Below are 22342 nucleotides of genomic sequence, written 5' to 3'. Positions count from 1 at the left end.
ACCGTCACCCCGTCCTCCTGCCACGGACGAAAAGCCAGAGAGGCGCTGTGAAACCACAGTTACGCAGAGGCGCCGTGAAAGCCTCAACGCCTGCCTTTCCCTGCGGCGGCGTAGACAAGGGCAGGGCTGGCGGCGCTGTGCACAGGAGGAACACCGAGCCCGGGCGCGGCTCCGGAAATGCAAGTCCATGTAAAGAACTTGGAGTGCATTTCCCCACTGGGCGACAAAACACCACTGTGTGGTAATATCAAGGAGTGAGGCTGGGAGAGAAAGGCCCTCCGTCACCTGCACAGGGAGCCCGTGCTGGGGTCTGGACACCTGGAGGTGAACGGAGGAGCTGGTGGTGGACCCAAACATGCTCGTTTCCTGGCAGCCAGGAGACCAGCACCCCTGCCCCAGCCGCCGGCACAGGTGCGGAAGCCCATCATTGTGAGCTGCAAAGCAGCGGAAGTGATTTCAACATCCATCAACAAGAGGATAAGTATTGTGGACTTTATTCATACGTGAAATGCTATGCAGCAGTTACAGTGAGTGAGCTGGATCTACGTGTTTCAACAGACCCCAGAAATGAAGTGTGCCCAGTCCATGCAGTAAGACAGCATTTACGTAGGTGACGCCGATACTGTTCCCAGATGCCTATACATATAGAACACATTTACACACACACAACGTACGTAACCACGTGAACCACAGGCTGAACGGACACACGGCGAGCGTGGTGGTGTGAGGGGGTGGAAGTGTGCGTGGGGACTGGAGGGGACTTCAGTTCCACCTGTGGGACCACCTTTATCACTATTACTGCTCCTGCTACGAACGGAACAGGTCCTGTCCACAGGCCTCTGCACGGCTCCTGGGGCCGCAGTGCCCGTGACGCGGCTGCAGCCTGGACGGCGCCGCACACTCGCCGCGCTGGGTGTGCAGGGCAACCCTCACGCCCTCAGGAACCTCGCAGGGTGCATGGGGCCTGCGTCTCGACGGAGCACCTCCCACCTCACACAGCACCCCTGCCGACACCTGGGGGCGGGGCCAGACTTCCAAGCGTGTTTCAGTGTCCCTGAAGAGCCCTATGCCCCAGCCACTGGCCAAGTGTGTGGGAGAGGGGACCCTCATCGTGGAACTCCCGGGGGCACCTTGAGGACAGCCACCTTTCATGTGTCAGTTACAAAGGCATGAACACCATTCCTGTCCCAAGGCCCTCACAGCCAGGAGGAGGAGACAGAAACTTCAAAGACACAACTTAGAGTGACGGGCTGTCATGGAAACAGGAGGGGGGGCCATGTCTGGCTGCCTGTGCCGATGGAACACACCCTGCAGCCCAAGCCCCCATAATGCCATGGACAGGGCCTTAAGCCCTACAAGGGAAGATGACCTGGCGTTGGAGGGGCCCCTCTGTCCTTCCAGGGCTCCCTCGCTGGGTGCTGTTCTCTTGGCACTTCCTGGGCCAGGAATTCCTGCTCCACCTACTGCCTGGAGGAGGCCTGTTGGCAGAAGGAGAAAACAAGTCCCAAACAGAAGAAGAGCTGGGAGGGAGAGACAGAATCCTGAAGATGCTGGACATCCTGGGTCCAATGGAGCCCGAAGCCCTGTGACTCCCATTCTTCGCGGTTAGAGGAACCAGAAACCTCGTGGCTTCTGTTACCCGAGTCCAGGGGTCCTGACTAATTAGCACAGATACAGGACCCAGTCAACAGGAGAGTCACTACTCTGGCCGTGACTGAACTGACTGCTCACGCGAACCGACTGGGCGCTGTGAAATCTGTAAGGGCAGCGGCCTGGCTCCCTCCCCGGTGCCTGTCAGAGGACCAGTCCCACGTGCTGGAGATGGCCCCACCGAGGGCGTGCTCCCAGGGCTGAGGACCTGCCGTGAGACGGCCGGCTCCTGGGTGGGACCCACAGTCTCCAACGCCCGCCCACACCTGTCTCTCTGTGCAGAAGGGGGGCCACATCAGCCCGCAGGAGGCCTGCCCTCTATGGCCCCCACACCAGAAGCACCTGCTAGACGTGTGAACAGACGAGGTCGTCCCCATTCACTGTCAGCTCCGGCCTCGACACCACCTTCAGCCTGCCGATGTGGCCCACGCCCCTCAGGGACCTGCCGTGCCTGTGGGTGACCTGGAGGTACTGGTCAGTGCTGCTGCTCTGCTGGTCACTGCTGGATGCTGCCGACAGGGAGTCGGACTCTGGGCGGGGCGGCTGGAACTTGGGCCTGACTCTGGGCCTCCCAGGGTGCTGTGGGTGGTGGGAATTCCGGGAGCGGGGTTTCTTCTGCACATACATCGGCCTATCAAGGTGACCGTCAAAACCGTCCTTCCAAGACTTGGGGCGCCCCCATCCATGGTGCTCAGGGGCCAGGGTCTGGCTCCCTGACCCGTCGCTGACATAAAAGTGAGGAGCCTCGTGCAGGTCTGCCAAAGAGTGTGGGTGCAGAGGCCAGTGGCCCAGCTCTCCCCTCGGTGTCTCCTCATCTTCGCTCAGCTGTGCGGAGCGAGCCCACTGGGGGGTCCAGGACACATAGTGTCGCACGTTCCTGGGGCGCATCTCCACACCGTCCCCTAAGACATCTATCTTGAAGCGTTCTTCGGGCCAGACTGCTGGATGGGCTTCATGGGAGTCACGCTCGTTAACGAGGTAGAACCTGGGGGTGTGGAGCCTAGGAGCACGTGGCACCAAGGCCGAGACCCCTGGTCCATGGGGATGAGGGCTGATGTGCTCAAAGTCTTTTCGGAGAAGAGGTTCTGCGTGAACATCTTCGATGTGCTTTGTAAATGTCACATGTGTGCGGGATCTGCTCCTGTGACGGCCACCTACACCGGCCCACGGCCCACGAGGGCACCTGCAGGACAAAGGCAGTCAAGCGTGTGGATTCAGCACCCTCACAGCCCACGCCTTCCGAGCGCCGAGGGTGAGAACAGCGCCCTCTCGGCGTTTCCACGGAGCCAGCCCCGCAGCGGTACAGGGTGTCCGTGCACTGCACATTCAGAGCACGGGGTCCCGGCCTGAACAGGCCTCTGCTCTGCTGCAACTCTCAGAGCCCTGAACATGATGGGGGCCCCGTGCAATTCCAGGGAGAGCACTGAGGGCTTTGCTAACACCTCCTGGCTAACACAGTGGGACTGGCATTGGTGGAGCACACGGCAGGAGCCCACAGTGGGACTGGCACAGCACACGGCAGGAGCATGCTCCTCACTCCCCCGCCACACAGCACCCAGCTTTGCAGACAACTCGTCCCCAGAGCCTGCTGGGACTAGTGGAACCCGCCCCCTTGTCAGGGCCCCCCGGGGCGGGAGGACAACGCTGCCTACAGCAAGGTCTCAGGTTCTTTGTGAACGTCAGGTCATTGTCTTTAAACAACCCCCCCCCCCCCCGTTTCATCTACGCTGCTGTCCCTGTGTTACACGGAGACCGACCATCATCCCCCACGGGACCCCACGGGCTCTCGTGCATGAGTGAGACGAACAGCAGCCCCCACGCACAACTCGGCCAGCCCGGAACGACGCTACAGACCCCCAGGCAGATCGTATGGCCCTTTCCAAGAGGCAGGCGTCCCGCAGTTCCGCGGCCAGCTCACCTGTTGGCGCCGCGCTCTGGCCTGGATCTGGACGTGCCAGGAAGAGTGGAGCTGGGGCTGCGGGGCCCTGACCAGGGATTCTGGGGCGTGGGCTGGGTCACCATCTCTACCCTGCTGCTCCTGGTGCTTGATGAGTCAAAACTGACTGTACAGCCACTGTTCTGGGGCATCACAGAGCGGGTCAGGGACGGCTGGCTGCCGAGGTCACTGTCCCCCGCGAGCCTCCTGGTGCTCTCCTCCTGGGTTTGGACTCGGGCTGCAGAAACAGGCCGGGCCATGAGAAGGTGGGCTTGGGCAGCACACAGGGTGTTTGGGCTGCAAGGCTAGGTGACTGCCCACAGCCGGTGGGCCGAGTGCGGGCACCTGCTGGTGCACCGAACCCGCGGACAGCAAGCGCCTCACAACTCACAGCTGGGAGGTAGTGCAGGAGGAACCAGACCAGCTCCCAGCCTCTGCAGGCCGCCATCAGGGCCCCAGCACACCATGGGGTGATTCCCCAGCGCTGGGGCTCTGGTTCTTCCTCTATATGAGGGGCAGTTATGAGTTTTGGAAACAGGTCACAGAGCATTCTCAAAAAAAATGTGGCCTTGGGCTGGAAAGTGAACACTGGACAATTCTGCTGCTACTCCAGGAATCCATGACACTGCCTGAGAAATCAGACCGACAATCAGAGCAGAGCGGGGCCTCACAGCGTGAGCTGCAGGCTCTGCCCACAGCGATGCTCCCACACAGACCGAGGCCCGGGACTCTCAGGCCTCCTCCCGCAGGGGATTGTCCCTTCCAATGGCTCAGAAGCAAAGCAGGAGAGACAGGGGGCCTGCAGACCCGCAGGCCACCAGACCTGGCTCCTCATTCTCTGTTTCTGGGGGGCGGGGTGTGTGTGTGTGTGTGTGTGTGGCTCCTTCCGCTGTGAGCTCCAGGTGAACGGGACAAGGACAGAAGTGCACAAAAGGGAGCAAGGAAAAGACGTCCTTATGGGTTTTCTCCAGATTTTTTGCTTCTTTTTCTCTCTACTTCAACATATCCTTCTGATTTCAGACACGTTTGGGGGTTAGTTACAGGCCTGGGTACAATGTAAGTGTCACAGATTTAAATCAACATTTATATTCCTAGATCTTACTTTATTGTGCCCAGGTACCAGTGAAATCAGTTATCGGGAATTTTTGATGGTGCCTTAATGGGCTCTATTTTTAAACATCTAACAACTGAGACATCGTTCCAAGTTTTTCTTTGTACTCACCCTCTACCGTTTGGGCCACCTTCCTCTTATCTTCAGATCTTGCCTAAAACACAAACAACAATCACATGTTTGCTCGTCTTTAGCGGGAAGCACTAACAGACGCTACTGGGAGGGGGGGCTGAGGGGGGGGGTGACGTATGCCACATTGCTCAGACCTCTGGCCAGAACTGAGCTAGCCTTGCCCCCCGGGGACAGCGCGCATTGACTCAGACCTGTGACTTAAGCGAATACAGGCTGACACCTGAGAGCTGGAGCCTTATTCCCGGCAAGTTTTATTTTCAGTCACTGGCTAGACCACCTAGCGTCTGCCACCAGTGACCTGCCTGAGATGCAGGCATGGCAACATGGGGACGGCCCTCCCACAAAATGCCCTCGGCCACCCCAAGTGCCTTTCTTTTTCAGTATTTATGAGGTAAGCTAGGACTTCTTTACACAAACTGATATTCGTGGGAGGTGTTTCTTAAAATAACTGAAAGTGGTGGAAGTCCCTGGCAAGGGGTTCTGCGACGGGTGGAACCCAGTGAGGCATCCAGGGGCCGCACTTACAGCGCCGTGCACTGTCGGGGACGTGAGAGGACGGGGACAGTATGACCTCGAGAGCTAGTGCCTCACTTCCTAGCCCTAGTGCTGGCCCTGGGGAAGCAGCAGGGCTGTGTGTGTGGGGGGGGGGGGGGGGCGGAATTGTGGAAGGACCAGGAGGGGGCTGGGCTCCCTCTGGCTGTTCTGACAGCGAAGGTCCCGAGGCCCCGATGGGAGAGAGGGTAAGGCCACCAGGATGTTAAGATGTGGAACAAGCAGCCTTTGGTTCCAAGTAGTGCCCTTGGGCTCAGATGCCCAAGCTGACATGGATCCCAGGGGCCCTTTCTATTCTGCTCCTGTCCGGCGCGGCCCATGGAAGAGCCCACACTGGGAGGGTTGGCATGGCCACGAGATGGTGCGGAAGTGCCTGGGGCATCAGAAAGCACGGCAGGGTGCTCCTGGGAGCTGGGGCCTCCCTGTCCCTGGGGTCCTTAGCAATGACTCCGGGGGTCCTGGGAGGGAGCAGCAGGCCTGCACCCGACCAGATGGCCAAGGTCCTGTGACCTGAAGATGGGAGACCTGTCATGTGGCTGACACACACACGCACAACAGCAGAGAGGAGGCGATACTTGCTTTCTGGATCTGCATTTTGAGCTGGTGGTTGCTGAGCCGCAGGGACCGCGCGATGCTCTGCAGGTAGTAGATGAGCATGCTAGGGCAGAACGGCACAGGGCGCTCAGCACGCCTCGACCTCATGATGCTCCCTGCTTGGCTGCTGGCAGGAAACAGAGGTTCCCAGGCCAGATGGGGCCACTGCTGCCCCTCCCCTGAGGACCCGAGGGCTCAGCAGCTCCCAACCCACGAGCACTGGGAAGGGCTGCTTCCCCTTCCTCGTCTTGCTTTTCGTGGCTACCCCCCGGACCGGGACTCTGCACGGACTGCAGCGGTAAGGAGCAGAGGTGCGAGAGGCGCTCCCGGTCTCCCAGGCTATGGGAGCCACGGCCTTGAACCCACGGCAAGCGGAGGCGGCAGCAGCACTGGGGGACGCCCTTCTGAGACTGCTAGGCTTCTGGGGGACAGGGTGCTGGGAGTGCCGTTCAACCCCGGCACAGCGGGCGCGGTGAGCGCCCCAGGCTGTGGGTGCGTCAAACACGCTGCCCCTTCCGCCTGTTCAGAGTCCCTGCGCAGGTCCCCAGGCCCATCGGTGGCTTGCACACACTCACTGACTTTGTGTAATTAATGGAAAGCGGGGCCACCAGTGGGCCAAACACGCAGATGCCCCGGAGCATGCGGGAGGCGCGGGGCACTCACAAGAGCAGCAGCACGGCCGGCAGGATCACCACGGGGCTGCTGACGTAGCTGACCACGGAGCCGCACCACGCGGGCAGGTCCTCCACCGTCTCCAGCATGATGTCGTACATCTTCTCCTGCCCCCTGTGAGAGAGGGACCCGACCCCGGCTGGCTAGAGGGCTCTCCTCCCAGGCAGCCACGAAACGGGACGACAGGCAGCGTCGCTCCAGGGTGGCCCACGGAGTCACCCAGCTAACTGCAGCTTGGAAGGAGGGCCGTGAGTCACAGGTTTCTGCCGCCCCCCCACCCCAGGTACATGTGTTTGCCAGTGCGCACACACACAGACTCTGAAGGCTCCCTAAGTGTGTCGATCGGATTACATGCTCAGTGGCGGCAACTCTAGGGGTTGCTGCCTCGACGCTAGAGCACGGGGAGTTGGGGGTGGTGCGGACGACCTTTCAGTCAAAGCCTTCTGAGTTCTGGCGGGGCGGACCGAGCAGGAAGAGTCTCCTTCTAGCACGGGGGCAATGCTGCTTGCCCTGATCCTAAACGGGCCTCACCTCTCTAAAGGGTGCACAGAGATGGCTGCGCTGGGGGGCCCTCGCCATGCGTTCCCCGCTGCTGACCTGCTCTGAGGTGAGCGGGAGGACGCACAGCGGCACTTGCCTGAAGGGCCCGCAGTGCAGGGAGGGCCGGTAGCGGAGGACAGCGAAGACGGTGGGCAGCATGCAGAGGAAGAGCATGAACAGGAGCACCCCCAGGTAGAAGTTGTTGGACCTGCAGGACAACGCCAGGCCGCGCTGAGCTCCCACGTGGCCAGGTGCCAGCGGTGGGCCAGAGGGCAGACGTGGACACCAGCCCTGACTCTGCCCGCGGGAAAGGCACCCACCCACTGTCTCGGATGGGGGTCCATCGGAGAGTCACAGGTCATCCAACCCAAGTGGCCCGTCTCCTGCTCATCTGCCCACCACAAACCAAGGGAGGGGCAAGCCCATGGCCACCACCTAGTGAGCTGCATCCAGGGACAGCCCTCAGGGCACGGCCCCCTGTCTGGGCCCTCACCTCGCGACGCCCTCTCCTGGGCCCTTCCTGAACCCCTCTCTCCTGACCGAGGACAGCGGGGCTCCTCTGTTAGGGTTCTGGATGCTCACCTCTCACCCCGCCTGCTCCCAGCTGCTCAGGGTAAGTATTCTGCCTGAAAAGCCCTGGGCTCTGAGCGGGTGCGTGAGTCTGCAGAGCGTGAGGTTCTGCCAGTGCAGGGACTCGCCCCCGGCGCGCTCCGTCCTGTATCTAACCGTCTGCACCAGAAGGGCAAAAGTATCCGAGCGCACAGAGCGTAGCTGGGAGGTGACTGCTCATGTGTGAAACCCCTTCTCTTTCTACTATGTACACCTAGACCTACTATGCATATATATAGATACACACACACACATGCTGTATCTGCCTACCTACGGTAGATACTACGCATACTACCCACGTCTAACTAGGTCATGGTCAAAAAGCCTGAAAGTCAGTGATCGAGATACACATAATAACTATTATGCCAAATTAAAATAAGTGAGCTTAAAGTAACATGTTTAAGATGTATTCTCAATTCCTCAAAAAAAAAAAAAAAAAGAGAAAGAAACAAGTGTTGCTGGGTCTTTGGGACACCCGGGCCCCTCCCATGAAACCGCGTGAGTGCCAAGTGCGTGGCCGTGTGGGAAACCTCCGCACCAGCAGCTCAGTGTGAGCACATGTGGGCCCCCGGCCCAGCCGTCGCAGGCCTGGCTGTCTCCCATCACAAGGCACCCAGGAGAAGGTCAGGGAGCATTCGTCACACAGCCAGTCCTTGGCACAGTGAGATGAGGGGAGAAGCCAGCAGCAGAGGAGCGCCTTGCATGTGCAGCTCCACCCACGTGAAGTGAAACCCAGGCTGGACAGAGGATACGGCCGGAGTTGGCAGGGACTGGATCCGGCACACGGGCTTCCTGGGGATGTCCCTGTTCTGTTCCTTGATCTGGGCACTAGTTATATTCTTGTGTCCAGCTTGTGAATATTCGTCAAAGTGGATGTTTATGAAAGCGCACTTTTGACTGGATTACTAAACTTTAGTAAAACTTTTTAAAAATGTGTCATCAGTGTGTGAGGAGTGATGACTTCCAAGGGTGGGGCCCAGGAGACACTTCCTGGAGGAAGTGAACGGGGGGCCGGGCAGGGAGTGGGGAGCCCCCGGCAGGGAATGCCCTGGAGCCGCAAGCTGTGTGACACGGGGGTGTCCTGCTCACTTGGACGCCCGGAACACCTGCTGGTGGGGCACGTTGCAGGTGAGCACAGCCCAGCTCCGCAGGTACATGAGCCCAATCAGTTTGAGGACATTGAAGGCGGGGAGACACGGGGAGAAGAAGGATCCCATCCTGGAACCGAGAGGGAAGCTGGTGAGCACGTGTCTCTTCAGTCTGTCGTGGTTCTGAGACCCTGGGCTTTACACCCTGGGCTTCAAGAACCGGGGAGGCCCCCTGAGGGTCTGAGATCCCCAACCTCCCACCTTCCGCAGATAAAGCACGTCCTTCTGCGGGTGAGTAGTGACCCTGGTTTAAAACACCACCTTCGTCTTTCTCTTCCCACTCAGCAAGGCCCTCCCCTGGTGCCGAGGTAGCAGACAACTGCAGTTTGGGGCAAGCCCTGGATGTGCTGTGGGCTGATTAATCGATTTCCGACTTTCAGGTTTAATCACATGAGGAGCAGCCACTCTGGCTGGACCTCAGGCATTTTAGCTCATTTAATATTCGGCTATCATGAAAGAAGTGGCAACTGCCCAAAGATAACAGGATTTATCCAAACACACGCTGCTCCTAGCAGGTGGATGACCTCTGGGTCGTCCAGAGTGAGGTACTCTGGGAGTGACCGGCCCTGTCCGACGTGAGAACTGGGCTACCCCAGGGAACTGCGCTGCTCACGGCCACGCCCCACCCAGACTGAGTAAGGGACAATCTCCGCCCAGATGAGATGTGACAGATGGCAGGAGGTGGCCGTGACACCTACCAGATCATTCCCTGGTTGTAGACCAGGTGCAGCACGTTCTCTGCGATTTTGAATTCCCCATATTCAGGCTGCAAGAGAAACACACGGCCCGCTCACTGCTGTCCCACGCAGAGGGCTCTCTGCTCCCAGGGCCACCGCAGCGCAGTCAGGAGGGGGCGAGATAGAGACTCAGCCCTGTCCACCCTCCCCTCGCCCCAGCCCAGATGCCAGGACAGGATGGGCCTAGCCACACAAGCTTCCCCGACGGATGCAGCGCCACTTACAAACTTGCGCTCCAGGTCCCAGCACCAGTAGTCGCTCAGGTACCGAACGAAGAGACCCCGGAGGAAGTCCATGAGCAGGACGCCCGCCACAGTGAAGAGCATGTCGATGAGGGACAGCTTCAGCAGCTCCTGGAACGCAGGCCCTGGGTGCCACCATGCCCAGCCCGGCCCGGCCCGCCTCTGCCCCCAGGCCCCAGCGGCTCACTCCCATGGGCAGGAGGCCCCGGCCCCTCTCCTTCACCCCGGGCACATAACGGGGCTCAGTGAGCATGGTTCCCTGGAAGCCTGACGCCCACAGTCAGCGTGACACGGAAGCAGGAGGAAGTCTAGGGTGTACGGGTATCAGCTGCAGAACGCTCCCCCAGGCCCGCGATTCGGTTTCGGGGGCTGACAGCTCAGGGCTGAGACTCTGTGTGAAACTGTGCGTGGCAGAGCGGGTCAGAGCAGAGCTTGGAGCCGGGGCCTGGGTTGGGCCTGTCCTGTCTGGGTCCTTGGACAAGTCATTTAACCTCTTGTACCTCAGTTTCCTCCTCTGGGCCTATGAGCATGAACGACAGGGGTTCTCGTGAGGCCTAAGCACTCAGAACAGGCCTAGCGCACAGGCAATACCACAGGAACCCCTGGCTACTGTGATGAAATTTGAAACCCTGAAACCCCTAAACTGCCAATCGACTGTAGTTTTCTCTTCTATGAAGTAGGGAGACACCTGAGAGCTACAGGGGAGGGGCAGTGGCGCGGGGGTGGCAGGTCCCGCGCCCGGGGCCGGGGGGAAAGGGCGCACCTGCCCGACGTAGGTCTCCCAGCACTGGCCTTGCAGACCCTGGGTGTACACGGTGGTCTGGTTGGCTGTGGAGGGCGCCCACGTGTACGCGGGGACGCTGGCTGGTGCCAGGGCCCACGTGCCGTTTCTCTCGGGCCCGGGCCTAGGGGTGGGCCACCTCTCCCTGTCGGGGGCTGTTCTGGTGGCAAGGAAGGCAGTAGAATCCAGCCAGTGACTGGTGCTATTTTTGGTGGCAGTTTCCTGTGGAGAGGAGGGCGGGCGGGCGGGTAGGAGACGGTGGTTGGTCCACATGCTCGCGCTTGCTGTGGGCACTGTGCAGGGACCATCTCTGGAGACCTCTGTTCCTCTGCCTCCCCCTCCCTCCTGACTAGACTTGGCCCGTAACGGAACCTGGAGCTGGGATGCACAGCGCTGAGGGGTTCTGAGCAGCTGCCTGACTGTCCTGGCTAACACGTGTCATGTCTCCTCCTCCTCCTCACGGGAGTGTCAGGGAAGACTGATTGGGACGAAGCTCGGCCAGCCTAGGCCACACAGCCGAGGCCCCTGGCTGGTGAGTGGCAGGTCAGTACCCAGCCTGCACAGCGTCACACACCACGGAATTCAATGCTAGTGCGGCTCGGCCGGACAAACCGCCCTACGGAACCTCCACCTCCTCCCAGCCCCTCCCCCACACCTGGGACACCCCCCAGAGGGGACAGGTTTAGAAAGAGCTCCCAGGCTGCCGAGGCAGCCGGTTACCTCCGACGCCCACTCCGAACTGTTCCCACTGAGTGTTCCTCTCCTGCCCCGGCCCTCAGAGCCTCACAGCCTGCCGGTCCTCCTGGGCTTGCTGGCCACTGCCTATGACAGCCCTCCCCGGGGAATTCAAGGAACTGGGGCCGCAGACGTAAAGAGACTTAGGGTCACAAGACCTAGACGAGTCTCAGCCAGCACTGGCACCTCCCAGCCACACGCCTGGCCTCCGCTTCTACACTCTCGCGAGCGGGGCTCACGCCCCCCTCCCGACCTGGGGAAGACGGCCAGGGAGCCGCGCTGAATGGGATGTGATGGTGGCCCTGGTGCATGTCTGTGTATGTTGTCTGTGACATGTCTGTCTGTCTATGCATGTGTATGTCTGTATGGCTGTGTGTGTGTATACCTCTGTGCACATGGATGTGTGTATGTCAGTCTCTATGTATATGTCTGTGCACGTGTGTCTGCATGTCTGTGTGCATGCACATGCCTGCGTCTGTGCGTGCATCTGTGTGGGTGGCAGGGGCTGGCCGGGCCCTCACCTCGGCGCTCATGCTGTTAACCTTGTCCAGCAGCGCGATGATCAGGCTGTAGAGGTTCCCCAGATACAGCACAAGGACCCTGGGAGACAAGACCACAGAAGCCCCTGGTTCCAGACCTGCCGCAAGCGGGGAGCAACTGTCCTGGCGCTGCACCGGGGCACCAACAAACGCAAATAAACGTCCTCAGGTGAGGATTAAAGAAAACAAAGCATGTCTTGCCCTTGTCGCCAGAATTAGACGACTGAGGCACGTCTCCCAAGGCCTGTTCCTCTAGTTTAGAGCATGAGTCGCGAGGCCAGTCCGTGTGACGGGGCTGCTCTTGGACCAGACGCAGTAGCAGAACGGACCCGGCCACCGCCTGCCACTGAGGAAGGAGCCGAAGAAGCCCGTGCTCCCAGGCCAAGGAGGCGCTGTGCCCAGACAGGGCTGTGCATCACCCCGGGGCGGCCCTGGCTCTTCTACTCCCGCTCTACCTCCAGCCGACAGGAGGTTTCAGAGGGTGGCAAGTGATGGGCTCCAGACCAGACCCCAGCCCCACCTACTTTGTGAGAAAGTGGGGAGGGACGCGGCCAGGCCCTTTGGTCACACGCTGTGGATGGGCGGCCACTTCACTGCTCCAGCTTCAGAGCCGGCAGCTGTGACGGAGGCCACATCCCCCACAAACCCTAACACAGTTCCTCCCCACAAAGCCTCTGCCAGGGTGAAGGGGAAGGGCCGTCCTGCGGGGTGTGCCGTGTTACAGAGGCAATGGGAGGGGACACACGCAGACCCGGAGGCCTGGAGCCACTAAGCAGGGCCTGGCAGCAGGCACTCCATCCACGTCCGGTCCACCCATCCTCCCCAAAACCTCCTGGCTTAACATGGAGATGAAAAGACCACCCTGGAGGAAAGGGATTTTTCAGGGAGATAGGAATGAAGCCAGCACCAGAACCGGAATGCGGTCACTGCTCTGACCTCACGGGGGGAGCCCCAGGACCGCTGCGGCTCAGGCCTGTGCGGACCCCCACTGACCCCCTGGCTTATCCCCAAGAGCCTCTTTGGAAACTAGAGGCAAAGCTCTGTGTTTGTCTCCCGTCTGGAAAAGCACGTGGGTCTCGTTCACCTCCCCCAGTCAGTCCCCAAAGGACTCAGTAGGGAGGGGCCCGGCACGTCCCTGCGGTCCTTCCCTGCGCCTGCGGGCCTGTCCGCCCCGTCCCCACCTTGCCGCCTGCGCCTCTCTGCCTCCTCCTCCCTGATTCTCACCTAGAGGTGTGCCCAGAGGGAAGTCTGCTAGGTTTGGGGGGCAACGACGCAAACCCTGCCTCTGAAGGAACCGGGGCTCCCACCGTGGGAGAGCAGGGGCGGCCCACGCCGAGGCATTTCCCCAAGGGCTGTGCACGGTACCTCGCCAGCTGGAAGCGCAGTGTGGTCCGTGGGTGGTACATCTCCAAGGCCGCAATGAGGTCAAAGGCGGACGGTGCGAGCATGGTCACCAGCGAGACCACCACGCTCACCTGCCGAGAGAGTCGCACGTGAGGCCCTGGTGCCAGTTTGGCTCCCCGGGTCCCCCACCACCCTCAGCCTGGTGTCTGGGGCACGCAGCTCCTACATGGAAGCCTCCCCCAAACCTCTAAGCAGCTTTGCACATGGCCTCTCTGCTATGGGTTTATTCCGACAAGGGACTGTCCTTCACCTGCACACACCTAGGCGTGCCATTCACTACAGTTAGTGCGCAGTTTCCAGGGACCACGGTTCCTGTTCCTACTTCCCCGCAGCTCTAGGGAAGGGCAGAGGGGCAGCCGAGAGGCCACTGGTGCTCATTCTGCATGCGGAAGGTGAGGAGCAGAGACTCAGGCCTGGCTCTGGTTTTTCTCTGCTTAAGGCATGAAAGAGGAGATGCACCTGGTGCAGAGGTACGAGCCAAAGAAGCCGTTCTCTGCCCTGGCTGGGGGCACTCCGTGGATGGAGCGCCGGCCTGCGAACCAAAGGGTCGCCGGTTCAGTTCCCAGTCAGGGCACAGGCCTGGGTTGTGGGCCAGGTCCCCATTTGGGGCCTGTTGAGAGGCAACCACACATGGATGTTTCTCTCCCTCTCTCTAAGAATAAATAAGAAAAGAAATAGTTCTGAACATTTGTTTTAGAAATTCATCTTATCACACACGCCCGTATCTACATAACCCACGTGAGTGACAGAACGGGAAGCGCTGTGGCGGAAGATGACCTAACGTGGGCTCAGACTTTAGAAGTCACCGAGCACGCGGACACCCTGGGAAGTATCACGTGATCGCCACACTGTGCTTTACAGCCCGGGAGGCTAGTGCCCCTCACAGACGCGGTCTGACAGGGAGCACGTGCGCGATCCCTGCCTGTCACGTCTGTACGGGCACACGGAACCAAGCTCCGAGGACGCCGGTGCGGTTACAGACACCAGGTTCTAAAGCTGTTCGCAACCTTCCTCGTGGTGATTTCCTTCACGTTAACGGAGGAAGAGATGTTTGACCACGGGTGTGGAGCTGCTTCGGGAGGCCCTGCCTGTGTGCAGGGCCGGGGAAGCCACCTGCTCGTCCCAGAGCTGGCTCAGCGCCGCCGCAACGCCGTCTGCAGTGACGGCCATTTCCAGAAACGGGTCAGGAAATGCCGTGCAGAAAAAGCGGAGCACAGGCGAAAAACACGAAGGGGAAGGACGTGCAACTGCTCAGAGCCACGTTTGAACCCAAACGTCCCTGACTGAGACCAGTGAGACCATCGGCCACGCCGGCTCCCGCTTGGGAACAGGAGCACGGACCCTCTCCTGCGGGTCATCTCCAGCTCAGCCACCTGAGAAGCACCACGGAAACAGGGGCGGCAACGGCCGCGGGGGCACCTCGTTCTTCTCCCAGAGCGTCAGCTCCTTCCCGGACTGCTCCAGCTTCTGGGACCGGTCCACCACGAAGTAGATGAGGTAGATGCTCCCGGCCAGCGAGAGCAGCACCAGGACGTTGGCGATGACCCTCAGGCAGATGGTCACGGCTCTGCGGGGAGAGGCAGACGTGAGGATGGCACCCTCTCCCTGGGGCCAAAGGCCCACGAGGACGTGGGAGGAGCCCCCGGGGACAGTGCCCTGAGTGAGAATGGCCTCAGTTTTCTAGCTAAAGGGCCCCTCCCTCACCGAGGTGGCCCCAGGACCTTGACGAGAACGTCAGACCTGAGAAACCACCTTGGAAGGCTTGTCAGCAAGAACTGGAGGCAATCTGCACACCCCAGTGACCTGAGAGGAATGTTGCTAATACGACTAGTCTCTGCTCAACTAGCAAACTAGACCCTGCAGCTAAAACGCCTCCTTTATTATCAATGTAAAAGAACAAGAAGGTGTCCAGCGTCAAACCTCCCCCCGCGGCTGGACCTGAGGAAGGAGGAGCCACTCCCCAGCAGGTGCTGAGGCGCGGGGCCCCTACCCATCAGTCCTGGAAGAGCGGGTTTTAAGGAGAGAGAGGAGCTGCCGGAGAGTGTGTAAAGGAAGAGAGTGGGGCCTGGTAATTTTTACACCAAATGAAAGACGCTGATCAACGTGCTCAGCTTGGGGAGTCTGGGTACGTACCGGTTTTTGCTTTTCTTCTTCTCGTGCTCTTCCAGGATGGCCTCCTTCAGGAGAGACACACAGGCGTTGTCATTAATTATAATGACAGTTTATGATCAGAAGTGATTTATCCAGGACTGACATCATGACTTCAAGGTCTACGCTTCACTATAAGATCCTGTTGATATTAATGCTTTATATAATAATAAATGGATAAAAAAGGAAGCTAGGGGTCGGGAAGAGGAGATGGGAGAGTGGATTATTTAGACATCAGAAGTCACCTAAGAAAGGTGCTTCTCAGGAGGGGACACACACAGCTGCCTGCTCCCTCAGGGGCCCGGCCTGCGACGGCTCTGACTGCCCCGACTTCTCAGCTCACACGCGAAGCTGACATCCCCCACACACGTGCCTACTCATTTACAGGTTCTCTACATGCAATCTAGTAGCAGTCCATTATGCACATCTTCAAAAATACGCAAACTGAAGTTTTAGAAAACTGATACTAAAAAAAAAAAAAGAAGGTCCGGCATCTCTTCCTGTCCTTGGCTGGCTGGTGGGGCAGGTCGAAGGCGCGCCTCCCCACCTTGGCCGCCAGGTCTGAGCTGGCACCACGGCCAAGGTCGCGGTGTGAGGAGTCCGGGCCCCGCGCCACGCCCCGCAGCCGCCTGCGCCTGCCACCTCACCCGGATGCTGTTCACGATGGCGGCGGCTTTGCTCTCCGCAGCCTCCGGGTTCCCGATGAGGTAGTCCCAGGCACAGAAGACCCGCCAGCAGAAGGTGTAGTTCTCACTGGAGGCGCTGGCGAGGCTTGTTCGCGAGTTCTTAGCCATCCTGTGAGACAAGCCCCACAGAGGACCGGGGAGGACAGGGTCAGAACCGTCTCACCGCCGAGTGGCTGTCGTCCCCACCCAGCCTCCGGGGAAGTCAGAGCGCCGGCTGGTCCAGCCCCACTTGTGTCCCCTCTGGTCAGTGCGGAAACGGAAATGGCCTGGTGCTGGGTGACACCATCTGACAAGGGGCCCCACCGCAGTGGCGGCCAGGAGGCCCCTGGGATTGTGCAGCTGTGTCTGAACTACTTGCGGCTCCTCAGTCTTTGAGGAGCCTCTGCCCACGGAAGGGGAACCTCCACCCTGCTGTCCAGAATCACATGAAGGGCTCAGTCCGTGACTCGGGTCTCCCCAGGCCTGACCCGGGCCCGGCCCAGCGCAGCCGTATGCAGGGCCTGCTGGTTAAAGCGAGCACGGGCCCTTGGCCTCAGCCTCATCTGCACAACGGGCACAGCTGTGCCTGACTTCACGGGGTCACTGCCAAGATCCATCTCACACGTCATCCTTGGCAGGTATTTTGAGAAACCGAGCAGCCGTACTTCTTTAAGAGGATGATGAAGCTGTACGCGAACACCGCCATCCCCACGAGGAAGTACGCCAGGGGCAGCCGGTAGCCCGCTCCCCCGATCCTGCGCTCCTGGCCGTAGTACCCGTAGAAGAGCACCGAGTACTGGAGGTAACCCTGCGGAGGCGGCACTCGGGTCAGGTCCACCCCTGCGCCCAGCATGGCGCCCGTCCCCCCCCCGCCCCCATCTCCCTTCCGACAAGTGACGAGCGCATGGCCAGGCCAAGACTCACCCCCAGGGACCAGACGGTGTCCAGGTCTTGGGCGGAAGCAACCTGCGCCTTGGGGATGCTCTTGCTGGCCGTGCTTCCGAAGGGCCGGCCTGCGATGAGCTGCGGGCAGAGGACGGCAGTGAGGGTCTCCGGGGCGGACGTCTGGCCGACCCTCACTGACGGGAACTCAGTCATGGTGGCCAGACTTCCTTTTCGGCTGACCAGGGCCTGCTCGGGTGTCCTCCCTCTGGGCTGGACATGCTTCCATGGGTCGGTTGCTGAGGTCACGGCGTTTCTCCAATGGCTTGGGAAATGGCCCCCTTTACTTTATTTTCCCAGCCTCTTTTTGAGGATCAAGTTTTGTTGAGGAACACGATTTATTTTAAGAAGGTGTCCGCAAACCGGCCCCCAGGCCAAATCTAGCCCATCCCCTCCTTTTCTACGGCCCAAGACCTGAGAACAGGTTCTTTTTTAAATGGTTGGAAAAAAATCATAAGACCAGTATTTCCTGACACATGATTCCCCGGAGTTCAGTTTCAGAACAAGTAAGACGGTGCTGGAAGGCGGCCACCGCACTGGCACGCGCCCTGCCGACAGTCGCTCCGTGGGGCCCGGCCCCCTGCAGGGCGAGTGTGCGCCGCGCTCGGCACAGGGAAGGCCGTCCCACCGGACGCCCAGGGTGGCCCTGTGCTGGCAGTGCGCTAACTGCCTTCCCAACGGATGGCACTTTTCTGGTATGCTTTTGGGAACGTCAGGGTTTTTCTAAGGATTCTTTCTTCTTAATTTTGAGACAGGTGATCTTCTAGACAGTTCTTACCTCTGGGACGACAACAAAAGCCCCTGTCATAACCGCGAGCACGACGTTAATCCCGAACAGCCACCTCAGGAAGATGAAGTAGGAGGCAACCCCAGATCCAAAGTGACCTGAGGAAGAGGAGAGGCCCGAGCTCACGTGAAACCCCCACGAGGCAAGCCACTCTCCCGAGCAACGTGGCGGCTTTTCTTACTGAAAATGCCGAAACTGCACCAACTGATGCATTCCCCGATATGGTTATTTACGGGATCAAGATGCTCATTAACACACCAGTTATTGATGCAGGAAAATCCCTAATTAAACAACTTCCATAATAACGTATTCGTCTAAAGTACTTTTATTGCATTTACACTTCATGTATGTTCAGAAGTGTCAGCATCTTTTGAGAATTTCATGTATCTTTGTTTTACCTGGTTTTGAGAATTTCAAGGATTTTTCTAAGTCTTCTTTTTCCTTACTTCCATGATAAATCATTTTCTAAATGTCAACAGGATGGGAAACTGGGTGAAGAGGTGATGGGAAGTCTCTTCACAATGCTTCTGTATAATTAAATTTATTTTAAAATGAAAACAACTTCCCATTGAGAAGACGAGGGAGCTGAGAGGAAGTTGGACCTGTCCCATCTTGAATTTTTTTCAAATCCAGTTTACGCTGGTCATGAGAAGCAGGAAAACACGGAACACTGCACCACCCCCCCAGTGGCTGTGTCACTAAACGGGCCACGGCTGGGGCTGGTCCTCAGCACAGGCTTAGTGCAGCCGGCAGCTGAAGTTTTCAGGGTTACAAGCACGTTCTCTACATGTAAAATGAGTTTTCTTGATCCTGAGATGAACTTTCCCAAGTCTACCGTGTCCCCACGCCCCACCGTTAGAGGCGTCTAGGCTTCCCGAGGTGGGCGCCCTGGGGAAGCAACTCTGCAGCGGAGGCCACCCCTGTCCCAGCCCAGGCTTCCCGGCAGCAGAGCCCGAGCACGGGCCCCGGGACGCAGCACACCGGGGACAGGGGTGCGGCCGGGGAGGGGGAGGGGCTCTCAGCTGAGTCGCCACAGCCTGACGCATGGGGCCAAGGGGCAGCACAGGGGGGCTGGGGGGCACGTGGAACAATGCCGGCCAAGGGAACCCTCCAGAGAAGGGGCAAAAACCTATGAAAATGCAAACTTCTGTGTTTTGTTCTGAAATGGCCCATGTTGCTCCCTTACTCCTCTGCACAGACCTTTGCTCCGTCCTTTGGGGTGGCACAGTGACTGATGAATGAGCTGACACGGGAAGGGCGGTCCCCGTGGAAGGCTAACGGTCTCATCTTGCGGGGGGCGGGGCGCGCAGACACCAGGCCTCCCACCTCCACTGTCCCAGGCCCAGCCCTCCGTCCCCCCTGCCACCAAGTGCCAACTTACTCTCGATTTTCTTTATCCTCATCTCCCAGGGAACGAAGGTCGCGGCAAAGTTACAGGCTAGCCGGGCCAGTTTCCGCCAGAGCTGGAGGAAGGAACAGGGTTACAGAACGGCATTCGTTATCCCGGCAGTGACTGTGCACTGGGCCCCAGACACACGTCTGACGCCGTCACCTACGACTTCACAGGTAAGGCGCGACTGCTGAAGCTTCGAAGCTCCGTGGCTTTCTCAGAGGAGAGGAGAGCAGGCCATGCGCCCTGACACTGGGCCCTGCTCCCCCACAACGGGGGCAGCTGCTCATGCCAGCACGCGGACCCCGGGGTCTGTGCTGGGAGCAAACGGCGCCGCTGCGGAAAGAAGGGCTGCCGTGGGACTGCCGCGCTCTGGACTCGCAGGCAGCACAGGCCTGACGCAGACACAGACACAGACACGCGCAGCGTTGGACCAGGTCATCCCTTCCTCACCACCAGGGACAGGACGAGGGAAACCGGCGCGCGTGGTGGTTAAATCAGGAGAGAGGCAAGGCCCCTCTCTCAATGGGCGAGACGGACCCACGTCTGATGACAGGTGCACCCCGGGCCACGCACAAGGAAGTGACGGCACCTAGGACTGTGTCCAGGTCGGGGGCACGCAGAGGCTCCCACCGAGGAGCAAGCGCAGGCGCCACCTGCAAAGACCACAGGAGGGGCCCCGCAGGCGCCGCTTACCTCTGCTCCTGCCGCCTGGTAGCCCCGGGTCCTGGTCAGCCTCCCCTCGAACTTCAGCACGACCTCCTTCGCTCGCCTGCGAGCAGACAGACGCGGCCGTGAGCAGGCCTTTATTTCGCTGGCAACCTTCGCCGAAGATGTGAACAGCCAACAGGAACAGGTGGCGGGACAGTACAGGACAGACGCTGGGGAAGGAGGGGCCGCGCCGGGCCCGCATCCCTGGTCTCTGGTCGCTGGAGGACTGTCTGAGGAGGTGTGTTCTGAGAGTTCAGACTTGTGGTCCCCAGAGGCGGGGGTGGAATCAGGGGAAGGCGGCCGAAAGGCAGCAACTGCTCACGACACGGGAAGCACCAGGGACACCGGGAACCGCGCAGCTGAGGGTTGCCTGCTGAGCAGCGTGCACGCGTCATTCAGAGAGCAAACCCAAAGAAGCCTAACCACGAGGAAAATTAGTTTTGTATCAATACAAGATGATGGATGTGAGCTGAACCTGTGGCCATCACTTCATAACGTATGCAACTCAAGCCATCCTGCTGTACGCCTCAAACTTACACAGTGAGGCATGTCAATTATTTCTTAATGAAACCGGGAGGGCAAGCAGGGAGAATTAATATTTATTTGCATTTGGATTACACACCTGCCTTTCCAGAGTTGGGTCATTTTGTTCACCTCTGGACACGGTGCTGAAATCTAGTGTCCGGAAAGGAGGTAGAAAACCAACACACACACGTGGCCAAACAAAAGGGGAGTGACCACCTTGAGGCCCGGCCTGGACCAGCAGGACATCACCTGTGTTCGTGACGTCTCTGGGTCAGGTCACGCGTGCCTGGCGGTTTAGTGGAAGCGGAGGCGCAATCACCAGTGACTGCCGAGGAGGCCCTTACCTCAGTGCCCTCAGCTTCTGTCCCATGGTCCAAGGTCTGCAGCGAATGTTTGCCATGAGATCTTTCTGGAACTGGATGTTCTGGAAGACTTGCTCCCGGTCGCTGCTGTCCCCCGTTTTGTCAGCATTAAAGCTGTCATCCAGGGCAGAGGAGGAAACCCAATTAGTAGGAACATGTTGGGGGGAGGGGGAGAGAACGCGGGAGCGTCAGCAGCCCACGGGAATGTTTTGCTGGATCCTACTTCTGTGGGGGATCAGCGGAAGGAAAGAGGTTTTCAGGACAAAAGCTGTTTTCAGAAGGTGTCCTATGAGGAGACAAGACAGTGTTTATCACAATTCCTCAAAAGCAGCATCTATGGGGGCAGAACAACGCCTTTTTCAGGCGCACTGGCAGAGTCAGCTAAGCATAGAGGCAGGCGTCCTCCTGGCCCCCAATCCGCAGAGGTACAACGAGAAACCAGACTGCCCCCCAGAAACCCTCTGCGTCCCACCCTGATTTATGGGAAACCAGACACGGCAGAGGCCGGTTCCTGTGAACGAGAAATGAGCTGAGCAAATTCACGGGGACAGTTACTCTCCAGGAGAGCTTTTCAGCGTGTAGCAATTATATCCCCAGCAACTACTAATATGCTGATCTTAATGCAACTTTTCAGGGGGACGTAAGAGTATTCTGCTCTGGTTATTTGATCAATGATACACTTAAAGGAAACGGAAGAGAAAATAGTCCTTTTGCTTTTCTCTCATTTAGATGGTTTCACTATTCAAAGGCGAATTTTATCCCCTCTCTCTGAATTCTTGGAGGACTTAATATCCCTTTATAAACATATAATGAACGTAAACAGACTCCCCACTTCTAACCTGCCTGAAGCCTCCGCCAGCAGACGCCTCACTTATGACGACGGAGCCCTGCCTTCTCTCCCTGGGCCCCGCTGATTGAGTTAACAGATGCGGAACAAGCAGGTCTGTGGGTCTGGCCAGCAATCAAGCCAGGCTGGGCCCCGGCTTTTGGGCTTGGATCCCCTGGTTAAGAAGCAGGTAGGGCTGTCTCCCTCCGCACACCTGCTGGGTGGCCACCCCAGGTGCACAAGAACCTGGAGAAAGGAGTTTCTGAGTTCATTCTGAAGATGCGCCCAGCAGGATGGGCACTGAGTCCCCTGGCCAGGTACAAGCAAGGCTTCCCTTCCCCACCACCTGGCGGGGCTGCCCAGCGGGAGGCCAGGACCGGCTCACCTGAGCAGCAGGGACTCCTGGTAGAGCTGGCTGCCATTTCTCTGGGTGCTTCTGTAGCGCTGGGAAGCCTTCGAGGGTTTCATGGGAGCCAGCAGGTTTCAGGGATCGCCGGGGGCGGGCGAGGCACAGGGAAGCAGCAGGAAGGAGGTTCTGGCCAGGAGCTGCAGGCTGCTCTGCCCTCCAGTTCTCTGAGGCGGGACTGTGTCTGCAGCTTGTGCT

General features: G+C 59.2%; 1 protein-coding gene across 1 annotated transcript; it reads right to left on the bottom strand.

Moving 5' to 3' along the window:
• Positions 1–427: 427 nt before the first annotated feature.
• Positions 428–22310, bottom strand: TMC3 (transmembrane channel like 3). The gene is made up of 23 exons (XM_090263769.1): positions 22124–22310; positions 20895–21026; positions 20011–20086; positions 19306–19387; positions 17916–18022; positions 17120–17218; positions 16861–17003; positions 16178–16325; positions 15516–15559; positions 14802–14949; positions 13344–13453; positions 11961–12039; positions 10687–10926; positions 9906–10034; positions 9643–9710; positions 8886–9014; positions 7285–7395; positions 6639–6761; positions 5961–6039; positions 4809–4851; positions 3569–3824; positions 1993–2833; positions 428–1478 (listed from the first exon to the last, which is right to left on the bottom strand). The coding sequence occupies exons 1-22, from the start codon at positions 22204–22206 to the stop codon at positions 1996–1998; spliced, it is 3267 nt and encodes a 1088-aa protein (XP_090119895.1). The 5' UTR covers positions 22207–22310; the 3' UTR covers positions 428–1478; positions 1993–1995.
• Between the last annotated feature and the right edge of the window lie 32 nt (positions 22311–22342).

Source organism: Furipterus horrens, unplaced genomic scaffold (genome assembly GCF_987537825.1).
Source record: "Furipterus horrens unplaced genomic scaffold, mFurHor1.1.pri manual_scaffold_16, whole genome shotgun sequence".
Taxonomy (NCBI): Eukaryota; Metazoa; Chordata; class Mammalia; order Chiroptera; family Furipteridae; genus Furipterus; species Furipterus horrens.
Note: the sequence above shows the minus strand (reverse complement) of the source record. Positions and strands in the feature narration are given on the sequence as shown.